Consider the following 15,517-nt stretch of genomic DNA (forward strand, 5'->3'; position numbering starts at 1 on the left):
AAAAGTATATAAATTGTTTTTTTTTTTTTTTAGAAAATAACCTATCATTTTGCTAGATAAGACTCTTCTTCCTCAGCTGGGATTGTTTAGAGCCATCTAAAGCATTTAAACTGCATTTAAAAAGCATTTAAACTGCATTTTGGAAGTTCAAAGTCAAGGGCTCCATAGAAGTCCACTATATTAAGAGAAATCCTTAAATGTTTTCCTCAAAAAATTAAAATAATTTCTTAACGACTGAAGAAAGAAAGACATGAACATCTTTGATGACAAGGGGGTGAGTAAATTATCTGTAAATTTTAGTTTGGAAGTGAACTTCTCCTTAAATTAAAATTAATTCTGTTTCTCTGAACCTTCTAATTATCAAATAATCCTTTAAAAAAAAACATTAAAAAAATCTTAACGACCCCTAACTTTTGAACAGTAGTGTACACCCACTTTAAATCTGACTCATACAACTAAAATGGAAACTGAGAGCTCCAACAGAGAAGCACTCATTAATTAATAATCATTACATGTAATTAGGAAGAGCTGAGTGATTTTTTGCAGGGCAAAAGATATTTTTAGACTTATATATATGACTCGTATATATGGGTAATATATAGTCAGCCAGTTATTACAGCAAATTAAATACTGACAAGGTGATCGGGACTCTGATGTAAAGCAATGAGAGTTTATTATGCATGAGTAACCAACTGACTGTATATCATCCCACTTGAAACACAGCTACTTTACCAAATAAATATATAACTAGACATGAAATATTCATTTGAGATTAAATTATTTTATTATGGAAGAAGACAGAGACTGCAGAGCGATACAAAAGAAACTAGCACTGGTTTAAAATGATATGCAATATAAATAAGTAAATAAATGATACAGTTTAGTGCCATTATATAACAATATTTGATCATAGAATGGCATGTGTAATTAAGGTTGATATTTGAGAAACACTGTCGTAACTGAACTCTTATGTCGAACTCAAACCAAGCCAGCCTGGCTGTTTTTAAAATTCTGAAACCATACAGACAGCGACTAAACAGGCTGTTAAAACACTTTTTTACAACATGTAGTCTTATATGTGTGCTAAGGACTACTAATAAGTGAACTTACTTTGCTGCATCTCTCAGATCGACGACACTTCTGATTTTACCGTGCCCATCTTTGAAGCTTGTTTGGTTGGCAACAGTTAATGTCCCGTTTCTGGTGATGAAATCGGGAAAGCACCTCTGGAGAACTGATGGAACAGCAAAGAATAAAGAATAAAAAACACTTAAAAATTAAGTATTTATAAGCAGCTGGGAAACATGCTTTGTGTCTGTCTGCTTGTTTATCTTCAAAGCCTTAATTCCTGAGACTGAGAGGTGATAAGCAGCAGCTATCCAAGGGTTTCGTATCTTTCTATGCCTCCTCTGCTGATATGGAAAGGATGCAGTGACCTTCTCAGCCTCGGAAAAGACATTTTCTGGCTTTCTATCTCTTACATTATTCACAGTGTTTACATTCAAGCAGATATGATGGCTTCAAAGAGATCCAATGGCCTGAATTGAAACTCATGATCTCCTGCTATACAGATTTTTACCTACAAAAATGGTTTTAAGTCAGTTATCATCTTTTGCTGTAGTGTGTCAGTAGGAAATATCAGTTTACATTTCCAAACATTAATTTTGCCATTAATTGTAATAATCCAGTGAGATTTTTGTTTGCACAAGGAGCCTGGAGTCTGACAACAGCCAGTGCTTCACACAGAGATCTGATCTCATCATCATCCAATCTGGATGGAATGACATGAAGAAACAGAACAAACTGAGACAGACTAAAGCCAGAAAAACTGTGGCAACGTCTCCAAGATGCTTCAAGAAACCTGAAAACCTGAAATAGCTGTAAAATACTGTAAAATTTATGCTGTCAAAAAATAATGTCATAAATAGATTTTTATTAACTTCTAGTAACTAAATTAAAATCAACATTTGATGTGACCATCCTTTGCATTTAAAGTAGCTTTTGCCCTAGGCACACTTGCACATAGTTTTTCAGGTAGCCTTGCAGGTAGGTCTCTTTAAGCATCTTGGAGATGTTGCCAGAGTTCTTCTGGATTTAGTCTGAGGTTCTTCTGTTTCTTCATGTCATTCTAGACAGACTGGATGATGATGAGATCAGATTCTGTGAGGAGCACTGGCTGTTGAAATCTCACTGGATTATTACAATTAATGGCAAAATGAATGTTTGGAAATGTAAACTGATATTTCCTACTGACACACTACAGCAAAAGACTTCGCACAGTACTATATATTCCTCACAAAAATATTATCTGAAAAAAACTTACATGGTCTGCTTGGCACAATCATTGAGGGACAATCTTCATCCCGAAGCACCTGAGAAATTGGCTGCCAAACAAGAAATAAAAAGGGGGATATTTTAGGGGTGGAGGACATTTTACAACATACTGCTCTCTACAGTATCTCTCCAGCATGTCAGGCCTGGCTCGAACACAATCACCATGTGCGCTTCTAAATGTGCATGTGTGGAAATGTGTGAAAATCCTGTGACTCAGCAGAATCAGACCATTGACAGTGTGCGTTGGTACATTTACGCACTGACACGCAAAGAAACGTAGGTGCCTGCTGGAGCATTCACGTGTGACATATCAGCCTGCTAAGATGAACCATCGTCATCAAAAGTGCTGATATATCTGACCATAACAGGCATATATTCCTCTTTCAGCAGGGTTCCCACACTTTTTAACTACTGAATTTCTATAAAGTTTTCAATTTTTAAAAATCAATTTGATTCAAATCAATTTGCCTGTGAATTATTTAGACTGATTAATGAGTCAGCTAGACAATGCACTGAAAACAACAAAACAGGATGTTCAGTTGTTCACTAAAGAAATTTCTATGAATTTTACGATTTTCTTTACTTCCATGACTTTTCCAGGCCTTGGAAACAAAATCTTCATTTCATGACTGTGATAACCCTGTTTCAAGAATACTTTTTTGCCATCAGTGAATTTGAACAAAGTTTTGGTTCATGTGGATACTCTCAAGTCTTCACATTCTACCTTATCAGGATTGTTGAAGCCCGGCTTGCAGAATTGCTTGTAGTATTCCCAGTAGCTCTTATTGCGTCTATAGTTGTATTGCATGTCGATGTATGTGGCAAATCTGTCTGGGCACTTGGATACACACAGCTGGGGTGAACAAGAAAGAAAGAAAGGCATCAGTTACAGAACAAGCCAGTGCTAAATACAGAGCGATCCAGCAGAGCGAATGACAGATGCTTTGCAATTAGAGTCTGTATTACCTGAGTTGTAGGGCACTGGAGGTTAATGAGGACTGTAGGATTGGCACATTGCAAAATATTGAAGTAAAATAATATGGCTTTATTTCTGTGGAGGAGAAACAAAAGGAGTTTTACATTTACATTTAGACATTTGGCAGACACTTTTATCCAAAGCGACTTACAAAAGTGGACAATGCAAGCAATCAAAATCAACACCTTGCAGAATCTGTAAAATGTTAATTATTTTACCAAAATAAGAGGGATCATACAAAATGCATGCAATTTTTATTTAGTACTGACCTGAATAAGATATTTCACATTATAAAAATTACATCGTTCAAAAGTTTACATACACCTGAGTCTTAATACTGTGTTGTTACCTGAATTATCCACAGCTTTGTTTTGTTTAGTGATAGTTGTTCATGAGTCCCTTGCGTGTCCTAAACAGCTAAACTGCCTGCTGTTCTTCAGAAAACCCCTTCTTTGGTTTTTAGTCTTTTTGTGTATTTGAACCCTTTCCAACAATGACTGTATGATTTTGAGATCCATCTTTTTCACACTGAGGACAACTGAGGGACTGATGCAACTATTACAAAAGGTTCAAACACTCACTGATGCTTCAGAAGGAAACAAAATGCATTAACAGCCGCGGGTGAAAACTTCTGAACAGAATGAAGATGTCTATATTTTTGTTATTTTGCCCAAATGTCATATTTTTTCCATTCAGTACTGCCCTTCAGAAGCTACAGAAGATACTTACATGTTTCCCAGAAGACAAATAAGTTGAATTTACCCTAATCTTGAAATTTAAAAAGTTTTCACCCCCGGCTCTTAATGCATTGTGTTTCCTTCTGGAGCATCAGTGAGCGTTTGAACCTTCTGTAATAGTTGCATGTGAGTCAGTTGTCCTCAGAGTTTGGAAAGGGTTCAAATACACAAAAAAAACAAAGAATTTGTGGGACCTGAAGTATTTAACTGTTCAGGACAAACAAGGAACTCATAAACAACTATCACAAAAAAAAAAAAAAAACAGCTGTGGATCATTTAGGTAACAACACAGTATTAAGAATCAAGCGTATGTCAACTTTTGAACAGGGTCATTTTTATAAATTCAGCTATTATTTTCTTGTAGACTATATTTAAATGTCTTTTATGTGAAATATGCATTTTGTATGATCCTTCTTATTTTGGTAAAATAATTAACATTTTGCAGATTCTGCAAGGTGTATGTAAACTTTTGAACTCAACTGTAAATATACAATTTATTAATTAAAGTATAACAGCTTTTAAAATCTCAATATATACTCACGCATTAGGGGTACCCTGCTGTCCACAGAACTGCCCATAGCTGTCTGTCGGATAGACCACTTTTCGGGGATCCCCATGCATCCAAGCTTAAAAAACATAACACAAGCCATGTCATCTGATTCACGTTTCTCAAATAAGTCTCAAAACATCATGCATTTCAAATAACTGCTGTAAAAAATCTTTTTTTTTTTAATTTTGCACCAACAACCTCAGTATTTATGGCAACACTGAAACTACACCCACCGTTCCCGCTGAGAAGGAACAGGACAAACACGAACAGATGCATGAAAAAAACAAACTAAAAATATAGTGAAACCTTTTTATTTATTTAATTCAGAGCATAAGAGGCTCTTTATGTAATTGAATACGAGTGATTCGAGTCCACAGTGAATCTGCCTGATGATTTAATTTTCTCCACTTAAGTCTGCATGGAAAAGCGAATTTGAGCTTCAGGGGTCACGTAAAGTCACCTCAAGCCTAAAACGGTCACATGAGTTGTCAGTGCACTTCAAAGGCCAGTCGTATTAATTTAGCCCAGTCAGGATTAAACCGATAAGACGTCAGAATGAGATCAGCGTGAGAAAGAAACAGTGAGCCTTACACTTCACAGACCCAATACATACAATTTGTACAGTTTGTATAATTATAATTTAAAATAAAATTTTAACTACGAAATATATTCTTATAATGGCAAAGGATTCTAAAAGAATAACAATTTGTTTTAAAATTAGATTTTGCATCACAGATTTCCAATGCAAACTTTTGGGCGCCACTATATATATATAGCAATCACAGGCGGTGTGTTTCCAAAACGGACAGATCCAACAGTCGGCAAGCTGTGAGTCTCCCAGAAACAGCACAAGAGAGGAGCCTGTGACAGTTTTAACCACAGACTCCACATTTAAACCACAAATGATGTAACCGATCAAATGTCAGAGGGAATGAATGGCTGCGTGTGAGTCTTCTTGCTTTTTTGAGAATGGGCTAAATGACTGTCCTTACAAAAACAGCCACATACGGTGAGGGGAGTGTAACTGAACATAATGACACTGCATTAGGCTGCTGTTTACGACTGACGCTCCCCCGCCGTTTCTATTTGGCTGCTTAATAGCGCTGGATTCATGAGCCGCATTACGCAACCCTCTCTGCTGAAGCGCACGTTAATGAGTGTAACTCACCCACTGTTCCCAGAACGATGTAACCGAGGATGACGATGACAAAGATCACACAGCAAAGCACGTCTGTGCAGCCCCTGCAGTGGGAATGTGAGAAAAGAGAATGTTAGGGAGAGAATGAATAAATCACACTGTATTTAGATTCATAATGGCATTTCAGAAAGTATATGAATAAGTTAATGAATTATATAATCGTAATTATTTAAATGTTGTAAAATAAAACTTTTACAACTTCTGTGAAGTCTCAATCTATAAATAAAATAACATTATTCACTAACACACATACTGTATTCGTGATTGTTTTTCCCTGCTGACTGTAACCCCGTCACAACAGGCTTGTGACCCATTTTTGGGTGACAACCTACTAGTTGAAAACAACTAAATAGCTTTGCAGACAGAGAAAACGAGGCCGAGGTCACAGCAAGGCAACAGAAAAGATTAACAGATGTGCTGCATCCTCATTCACATATTATCTGTCCTAAATAGTATGGAATATGAATATGAAGTAAAATATTCTAAAATATTTTTTAAAAAGAACCCGAAAGTTACACTACAAGTCAAAAGTTTTTGGACGGTAAGATTTTTTATGCTTTTTAAAAAAAGTCCCTTCTGCTTACCAAGCCGGCATTTATTTGATTCAAAATACAGCAAAACAGTAATATTTTGAAATATTTTTACTATTTGAAATAACTGCTTTCTATTTGAATATATTTTAAAATGTAATTTATTTCTGTGATTAAACTAAATTTTCAGCATCATTACTCCAGTCTTCAGTGTCACAAGATCCTTCAGAAATCATTCTAATATGCCGATTTGCTGTTCAACAAACAGGATTATTATTATCAATATTTATTTTTCAGGATTTTTTGACACATAGAAAGAGCCAAAGATCAGCATTTATCTGAAATAAAAAGCTTTTGTGACATTATACAGCTTGGAGTCAGTATAATTGTTTTTTGGGGGAAAGAAATTATAGAAATTAATACTTTTGTTTAGCAAGGATACTTTAAATTGATCAAAATTGGTGATAAAATCATTCTATTTCTATTTCAGATCAATGCTGTTCTTCTGAACTTTGTATTTATCAAAGAAACCTTCTACTCAAAAAATTCTACTCAGCAAATCAGAACATTAGAATGATTTCTGAAGGATCATGTGACTGTAGTAATGATGCTAAAATTCAGCTTTGAAATAACAGAAATAAATTACATTTCAAAATATATTCAAATAGAAAACAGTTATTGAAAATAGTAAAAAAAAAAAAAAATTATACTGTGTTTGCTGTACTTCAGAAATAAATACAGGCTTGGTGAGCAGAAGAGACTTATAAAAAATACATACAAAATCTTACTGTCCAAAAACTTTTGACAGGTTGTGTAAGTAATAGAATATTTTAAGCTAATGATGCTAACAAGATGAAAACTGTGTCATTAATTACTCACCCTCAGCTTTCTGACCCTGCATAGACAACTGACACGTTTAAGGCCCAGAAAGGTAGTTAGGACACCAATAAAATAGTCCATGTGACATCAGTGGTTTAACCGTAATATTATGAAGCTACAATAATTTTTTTCTGTACGCAAAGAAAACTAAAATACCTTTATTCAACAATTTGTCATGAACTCTCGTGAACACATGTCAAAGACTAACATGAAAGAAAAGAAAATATTGAATTAAGTCGCTATTTTTGTTTTCTTCACACACAAAAAATACTCTTGTTGCTTCATAACACTAGATAAACCACTGATGTGACATGGACTGTTTTATTGATGTCCTTACTACCTTTCTGGGCCTTTGCATAGACGTTGCTGTCTATGCAGGGTCAGAAAGCTCTCGGATTTCATCAAAAATATCTTAATTTGTGTTGCAAAGATGAATTAAAATCAGGTTTGGAACAACATGTCGTTCAAGACACAACTTTATAATGTGTTAACGCATCCTAATACTACACATTCAAAAGTATATAAACATACTTGTAGTGCAGAGTATATGCATGCTAATTAGGACCTAGCCATACGATTCAGTAGGACAGTAAACTTCAGTCTTGTGTAGTTCTGACCGCACTAATCCAAATCTGACTAACTCACAGCATACAGCAGCTTTGAGTGGACAGCTAGTGTGGAGGACAGTAGAAATGAGTGACGTGTCTGATGTGTAAACTACAAACCCAAGATCTACAAACCCACAGTGTCATCTGTAACAGCGTTTCCTGAGTTATATTTAAATTCTGCTCAACACAGACGGGGAGTGGGTGGTTGGGTCGGGCCACTTTCACGCGAAGGTGCGGATTTGACGTGTTACTGGGAGTCAGTGACATTTAATGCAATACAGCTTGGGTGATATTTTCGGAGATATAGTGTTAATGGGCCAGTGGAAAACTGGCTAAATAAAAATATAAATTTCTTTTGTTTTATTTTTGTTCAAAAACAAACTGTCAATCTTCATGCAACTCTTTTTTCCCCACACAATAACAATTCATTATGATCATACAACCCAATGCCAATGTTCAAATGACAAAAAAATCCATATAAGTAGCTAATTTGACTCATGTACTATATTCCAAATCATACAACAACTTTGTGTGAAAACAAGACCGAAATTTCCAGAGCAGCTGCGACCAAATCATTGAGTCAATGAGCCAAAACTAAGAATTGGACCAACTTCTAATTTGTGAACGCATTGCTCACAGTTATAATTCAGTTCAAAAGTTTTCAACCCCCGGCTCTTAATGCATCGTGTTTCTTTCTGAAGCATCATTGTTTGAACCTTCTGTAATAGTTGCATATGAGTCCCTCAGTTCTCCTCAGTGTGAAAAGATGGATCTCAAAATCATACAGTCATTATTGGAAAGGGTTCAAATGCACAAAAATGCAGAAAAACCAAAGAATCTGTGGGACCTGATGGATTTTTCTGAACAACTTTGTGTGAAAACAAGACCGAAATTTCCAGAGCAGCTGCGACCAAATCACTGAGTCAATGAGCCAAAACTGAGAATTGGACCAACTTCTAATTTGTGAACGCATTGCTCACAGGTTGACTGAAAAGAACCATTTGTGAACATTGATCTTTTCACAAATCAGACTGATCTAATTCTCAGATTTTCAGACATTTCTTAGACAAAACTGTTATGTGACCCTCGTCCACAAAAGCTGTCATAAGTAGCAAAAGCCAATACACTGTATGGGTCAAAATGATCAAAAATCATTAGGATATTAAGAAAAGATTATGTTACATGAAGATATTTTGTAAATTTCCTACCATAAATATATCAAAATATTACTTTTGATTAGTAATATGCATTGCTAAGAACTTCATTTGTACGACTTCAAAGGTGATTTTCTCAGTATTTAGATTTCATATGACGTATAAATCTCAATTGAAAACAATTGACCCTTATAAATGGTTTTGTGGTCCAGGGTCACATATTAGATTGGTGCTTTCTGTAGCTAGATACATGTGGTCACTATAAACTGAAACACTAGTAACGTATATGTGATTCATAAATCATAGTCTCTTGGTTTATTAGACCATAAACAACTAAAAACATTATCTGTTATTACTGAGCCACTATGATAAGCAACTGGGTCAGCTGTGACATGGATTGTACCACAACTTATCACAGCAAACACAGCACAGCAAAGTACCGCAAAGTACCGCATGCTGTGTTAACCCAAAAGAGCTTAAGCGTTTTATATCAGTCAACCCTAATTAGCAGTAGCCGGGCCTTACAAATACAGACTAAACCCTATTAGAAACACACTGGGTTGCATACTGTTATGGCCACTCTCTATTGAGAGCAACAAAATATACTGAAAGCTACGGCTTGTTGTCCAATAATAGCAGAATTACCTTACAATCTGCTGAATCCTATTGAGTTTGAATGTTAATGATTGCCTTATTAACATTCAAACTCAATAGGAGAAGATTGTGAGCAACCTTAGACATGTGAGCAACAGTTATTGATTTCTCCACTCCTGTGGGGTGAAAGCCGTGCTGTCCGCTATCACTGCCGAACTAAGCATCGATCCACCAGCAGCTCTTGATCAGAGCGAGAAACAGGCCAGTGGAGCGACAGGTCCATGAATTAAGTCAATATTTTTATCAATAACAGACACATGCAAATCAGGACTAATCAAAAGACAATGCTTTAAGGGTGTGCATGTGTGTTTTTTGACCTAACTGAAGTTTTGAGGGGCATTATCGCCTCGCAGTATTAGCAGAAGTTAGCTAAAAATCTTTTGAAGAAGTTCACTCGAAACTGAAAATTCTGTCATTAATTACTCGTCCTCATGCTGTTTTAAACCTGTAAGACCTCATCCTTCATCATCGTTCATCCTCAAGCCACAAATATTTTTGATGAAATCTGAGAGCTTTCTGACCGTGCGTAGACAGCAACGCAACTGACACTTTCAAGGCCAAGAAAGGTAGTAAGGACATTGTTAAAATACTCCATGTGACATGATCAGTGGTTCAACTGTTATGTTATGAAGCTATGAGAATACTTTTTGTGCACAAAGGAAAAGAAAAATAACGACTTCATTCAACAGTTTTTTCTCTTCCGTGTTAGTCTTCGACGTGCGTTCACAAAAGTAGCACAACGCTATATGTCTATACAGGGTCAGAAAGCTCTCAGATTTCATCAATAATATCTTAATTTGTGTCCCAAAGATGAACAAAGGTCTTATGGGGTTGGAACGACATGAGAGTGAGTAATTAATGACAGAATTATCATTTTTATCATTCAACTATCCCTTTAAAAGTATAAATGAATCATATAAGACAAAGAAAATACGTTTTTTAGAGTTTGGTTTGGTTAAATACACCCAAACACACACACACACACACACACACACACACACTGTCATTTTATAAATAATACTGTAATGTAACAGAATGTAGTTTAAGAGTTTTTTTTTAGGTAAGGATGTACTTGTTTCGATTTCTTCCACAAATTCTTTGGTTTTTCAGCATTTTTGTGTATTCAAACCCTTTCCAACAATGACTGTATGATTTTGAGACCCATCTTTTCACACTGAGGACAACTGAGGGACTCATATGCAACCATTACAGAAGGTTTAAACACTCACTGATGCTCCAGAAGGAAAGACCATGCATTTTTTTTTATTTAAAGATCAGGGTAAATTTAACTTATGTTGTCTTTTGGGGAACATGTAAGTATCTTCTGTAGCTTCTGAAGGTCAGTACTAAATTAAATTAAATTAAATGAAACAAATATGATATTTAGGCAAAATAAGGAAAATGTACACATTATAATTCAGTTCAAAAGTTTTCAACCCCCGGCTCTTAATGCATCGTGTTTCCTTCTGAAGCATCAGTGAGTGTTTGAACCTTCTGCAATAGTTGCATGTGAGTCCCTCAGTTCTCCTCAGTGTAAAAAGATGGATCTCAAAATCATACAGTCATTATTGGAAAGGGTTCAAATGCACAAAAATGCAGAAAAACCAAAGAATCTGTGGGACCTGATTGATTTTTCAGAAGAACAGCAGGCAGTTTAACTGAAACAGAACAAACAAGGGACTCATATGCAACTATCACTAAACAAAAAAAGCATGTGTATCATTAAGGTCAACAACAACACAGTATTAATAATCAAGTATATGTAAACTTTTGAACAGGCTATTTTTTATAAATTCAACTATTATTTTCTCTTTTGTATTATATTTAAACGTATTTTATGTGAAATATCTTATTCAGGTCAGTACTAAATAAAAAAATAACATGCTTTTTGTATGATTTTAACTGTATACACACACACACATACATGCAGACATATTTCAAATTGTATAAAACAGTGTATGTATATGATGTGACATGCGGCTTCAAATAAAATCCAAAAAATATCAAAAGGAGGTAAGATTTACTCTACCTATTGTGAACAGGTCCTCTGAATGTGGGGTCAAACTTGTGTGGCTCCCCTGTAAAGCAAGAACAAAGTGTCAAAATCACATTTAAATTGTGAAAAATATAATTCTTCAAGAAAAGAACTAAATCGATTCCGGCTAGGAGCTATTCTCATAAGCTGCTTTGACCAGATCAAAGAGCAAACAAACTAACCGATTTCAGAACAAGCGCACAAAGAAACAATCGCAAAACAGTCTCGCTATCATAAACAAAGAACACAACCAAGTAGGACTGAACAGCCCCACGATGCCTCAGGAGCGCATCTGAGCCATAACAAAGCACAGGCGAACAAAAGAATGTACCTGCCACAGTACTCAACACATTAGATAATTCTGACAGAAAGCTCACAGAGTGACATTTCCCCTCATCAAAGTATTTACAACAAGTCCCTACCCAATTCTGCCTTGTAGTATCCTCCTTTTGGTCCGGTCATGTTCACTGCTCTCTGAACGAAGACACTGTGTGTTTATATAATGTTGCCGTGCGTGTGTCACTTCCTATGAGGGCTGAGGCGGTATCTTCTCGCCTTTCTCCGATCGGTTAATCATTACACACAAAGCCGTGTTTGCGAGAGGAGGTGGAGGAGAAATCAGGCTGGTGGGCGTTTGCGTCGCTTCCATCTGCCTCTCTCTCTCACTATCCACTCTCTACTCCTTCTTCACTCGCTCCTTATCCTCTTTCTCTCTCGCTTGCTCGCTCACAAAGGAAACAGCACTGGTGTCTCGCAGCTCAGATTGGTAGCATCCACTGACACACCAAACACAATGAGACAACAGAACGGCAGCCACCTGCTCAAAGCTTTGCGCACACACACACACAGTCTCAGAAAGTGCTGTTTGTACGTCCCCAAACATGCCATCACTTCTCGTCTCAGTGGAATTAACATCCTGATGTGTTACTAACACAATTAATAGATCAAATACTTCAATTAAAAAGGATATACTAACTGTCTGAGGCAAATTTTGACAGAAAAACACTAATTTGTAGGTCTGCTAGGGTCTGTGCCAGCGTATCTGAACAAGCTGAGTGGACAGACGTCAGCCGTCACACATGATGATGCAGGACTAGGTGGTCCAAGTTGGATTCAGACAGTGATGCCATCCTGGAAGAACAAAAAGCAGTCTTAGCTGGTTTAAACTGGTTTTCAGCTCATCTTAGATGCTGAAAAGTTTCCAAAACCCATATAAAACCAGCTAACAGACAACTCTGACTAGGCTGTTAGAACCAGCGAAGACCAACAAACCATCTTAGGCCTGATTAATCCGTTTTTGATGATTTCACAATGTCATATATTATGCCATGTTTATGACGGCATCAGTAGATAAAAAGTCTTGGCTGGTTTCTTCAGCTGGTTGAACATTTCAGAGGAGCTTTATTTAGGTGCCAAAATAACAGCTCAGTAACCACATCTCTGAGAAAGCACAGAAGATCCTTCCCATTCAACACAACAACCACCAATTGCAAAAACATTCTGGACCTCTTGACCTTGGCAAAGGAGAACAAAGGAGGACTACACACACTAGATTCTGGATGAGCTCCAATAAGCAGTAGTCAGCTCTGCTCCTCAGTCTCTATTATCATGAGGGCTGAACTACATCCTGAGCTGTGAACAATGCCAATTTAAGGAATGTCCAATCCTTTCAAACTATTCTGTAAAAACTATTTTTTTTTTACTTAGAAACTGCTAGTAAATCTCACAAATAATTCATCATCAAGTAACACATTGAATCAGTAAATTCTGAAATAGAAAGACTGAAATAGTATTTTCTTGTCAAATTTACTCCAATAATTTTTTTTTGTCTAATTGCGAGGATAAAGAATAAATCAATACAACAGAAAAGATGCATAGGTAGGCCTAGGCTATCTAAGAGAAGTAAAATACCACAAAAATTAAACAATTAGATGTAAAAAATAAAATAAAATAAAATAAAACAGCCTTGTCTTGCATGAATTAAATATGCTGTTTACTGATTCATATTAAGGCTAAACTAAAGTTATTCAGCCAAAAGCTGTAAGTTATTTTCTTTTGTTGTTTAAATATCATTAAAGACACACGGACAGCAGCAGAAATATCAGGCTGCTGTCCCAATGCATGAATCTAATTTACTTACGCACTTACATCCGATTTTACACCACCTGTTTACATTAGACATAAAGGACTGTGTTATATGAAAACTAGCCAAGCTGGGCATTTTGACATGACTTGTGTGTAATTGACAGTTTTAGGACCCTATGGAATCCAAAATTCCATTTTATTATTTTAATTTTTTTTAACATTACATTTTAATTTTACGGATAGTTTTTTCCTTTTTAATTTTTCTAAACTATGTTTTTAATGGTTAAATTAAATTGTATTAATTAAAAAGCATGACTAATTAACTGAAAACATGAAACTTACAAAATTTACCAGCAATTTATTCAAAGTTTTTTAAAGCCAAATGAAATACATTTTTTCCTTCAAATTTGGTTTTATTTCAACCAAATTCTGTGTTTTCCGTTAATTTTTCTGGATTCCATTTTAATGGTTTCATTACATTTTAATAATCAAAAACATCTCTAAATAATTAATTTAATAAAAAAAATGTATTACTTTTTTTTCCCTAGAAATACTGCGTTGTGTATTTACATTTTTCTGCTAAATAAATTCTGGTAATTTTTCTGGTAAATATTCCCTAAAAATAAAAGTTTTAAAAATTAATTTATTAGTAGTAGTAGTACTATCATTACATTAAGTAATACATATATAATATATTTCTGTCACAATTTCTTCAAGTTAAACCAAACTTTTATTTTAACGGGTTGCTGTGAAGACCTTTAAGTTTCTGCTTGTAAACATTATGAGGGTAATTTTGGTTTTTCTCACAAGAAACGGTAAAATGCTCATGAAGTCACTCTCAGAGCAGTTCTAGAGATTATGTCAACGTTCATGTACTCATATATTGAGGCTGAAAACAACGGGAGTGTCACACACTTCAGTATGTGTGTAGTAAACTCTAGTGGTTATTTTTTATTTATTTTTTGTACACTGTGTTTTGTCTGTTTGTTAAGAGTGTCTACATACTGTCATGCAAGAAAAATTTCAGATTCGCCTGACAATAAAGTACAATCAATAAAGAAAACTACGCATCTGCGCCATTCATTAACACAGAGACACACAGAACATGCTGAATTCACATTTAAATTGTATTTCATAATATTCACAGACCATAGTCCTTATCGCATTTTGATTTAAGTGTACTGACATAATTTAGATTTATTCATCCACAAATTGGCAAATTTCGTGACATTCTGCATTATACAAAAAATTCTATTTCTATGACTGGATTCCGTCCACTTTTTCCGCATCCTAGAAATAATAGGGCCCTACAGTTTAAGCACAATAAACCATGAAAAGAACCTCTATTCAGTATTTATATACTGTTTGATGGGTTTTGTGCGTGAGCTGTCAGAATAGTGTGCGACTACTGAATTGAGTTCTCTTTCACATCTTACAATAACTTGAAAGTTTAAAATGTCAAGGCTTATAAACACATGCAAAGAATAAACTTTGACACTGCAATTTCATATCAGCATAAACGCAAGAGGTAATCCAACATTTCTACCAGTTGTCAAATTTATACAGATTTCTTGTGTTTACCGCCACTCCTCTATACTGACTACAGTTACACTTACAGTGAAGAGATGAGGAGTCTCAGAGAATGAGAAAGAGTGTTAGACAAAAGAAAACCGTGACAGACAGAAAAAGAGACAAGAATGATAAAGAGACATAAAGAATACTGACAGACATGAAAGAAAAAAAGAGAGAAAGAGAGAGAGCGAGGAAAGAAGAATTG

The 15,517-nt window shown here is 35.4% G+C and overlaps 1 protein-coding gene across 5 annotated transcripts in view; it reads right to left on the bottom strand.

The window, feature by feature from the left end:
• The window catches only part of slc44a5b (solute carrier family 44 member 5b), a 47,196-nt gene that overhangs the window by 17,983 nt on the left and 13,696 nt on the right, over positions 1 to 15,517 (bottom strand). For 3 of the 5 annotated variants that reach the window (XM_073818773.1, XM_073818770.1, XM_073818772.1), the window contains exons 1-8: positions 12,078 to 12,367; positions 11,650 to 11,698; positions 5,766 to 5,839; positions 4,589 to 4,673; positions 3,301 to 3,385; positions 3,059 to 3,187; positions 2,324 to 2,384; positions 1,111 to 1,234 (exon numbers count right to left, since the gene is read on the bottom strand). In XM_073818773.1, coding sequence (XP_073674874.1) covers positions 1,111 to 1,234; positions 2,324 to 2,384; positions 3,059 to 3,187; positions 3,301 to 3,385; positions 4,589 to 4,673; positions 5,766 to 5,839; positions 11,650 to 11,698; positions 12,078 to 12,117 — 647 coding nt within the window. In that variant the 5' untranslated portion in view covers positions 12,118 to 12,367. Of the gene's footprint in view, positions 1 to 1,110; positions 1,235 to 2,323; positions 2,385 to 3,058; positions 3,188 to 3,300; positions 3,386 to 4,588; positions 4,674 to 5,765; positions 5,840 to 11,649; positions 11,699 to 12,077; positions 12,368 to 15,517 lie in introns of those variants that run through there. The other 2 variants (XM_073818774.1, XM_073818771.1) reach the window with 2 other exon arrangements.

Source organism: Garra rufa, chromosome 15 (assembly GCF_049309525.1).
Source record: "Garra rufa chromosome 15, GarRuf1.0, whole genome shotgun sequence".
Classification (NCBI taxonomy): Eukaryota; Metazoa; Chordata; class Actinopteri; order Cypriniformes; family Cyprinidae; genus Garra; species Garra rufa.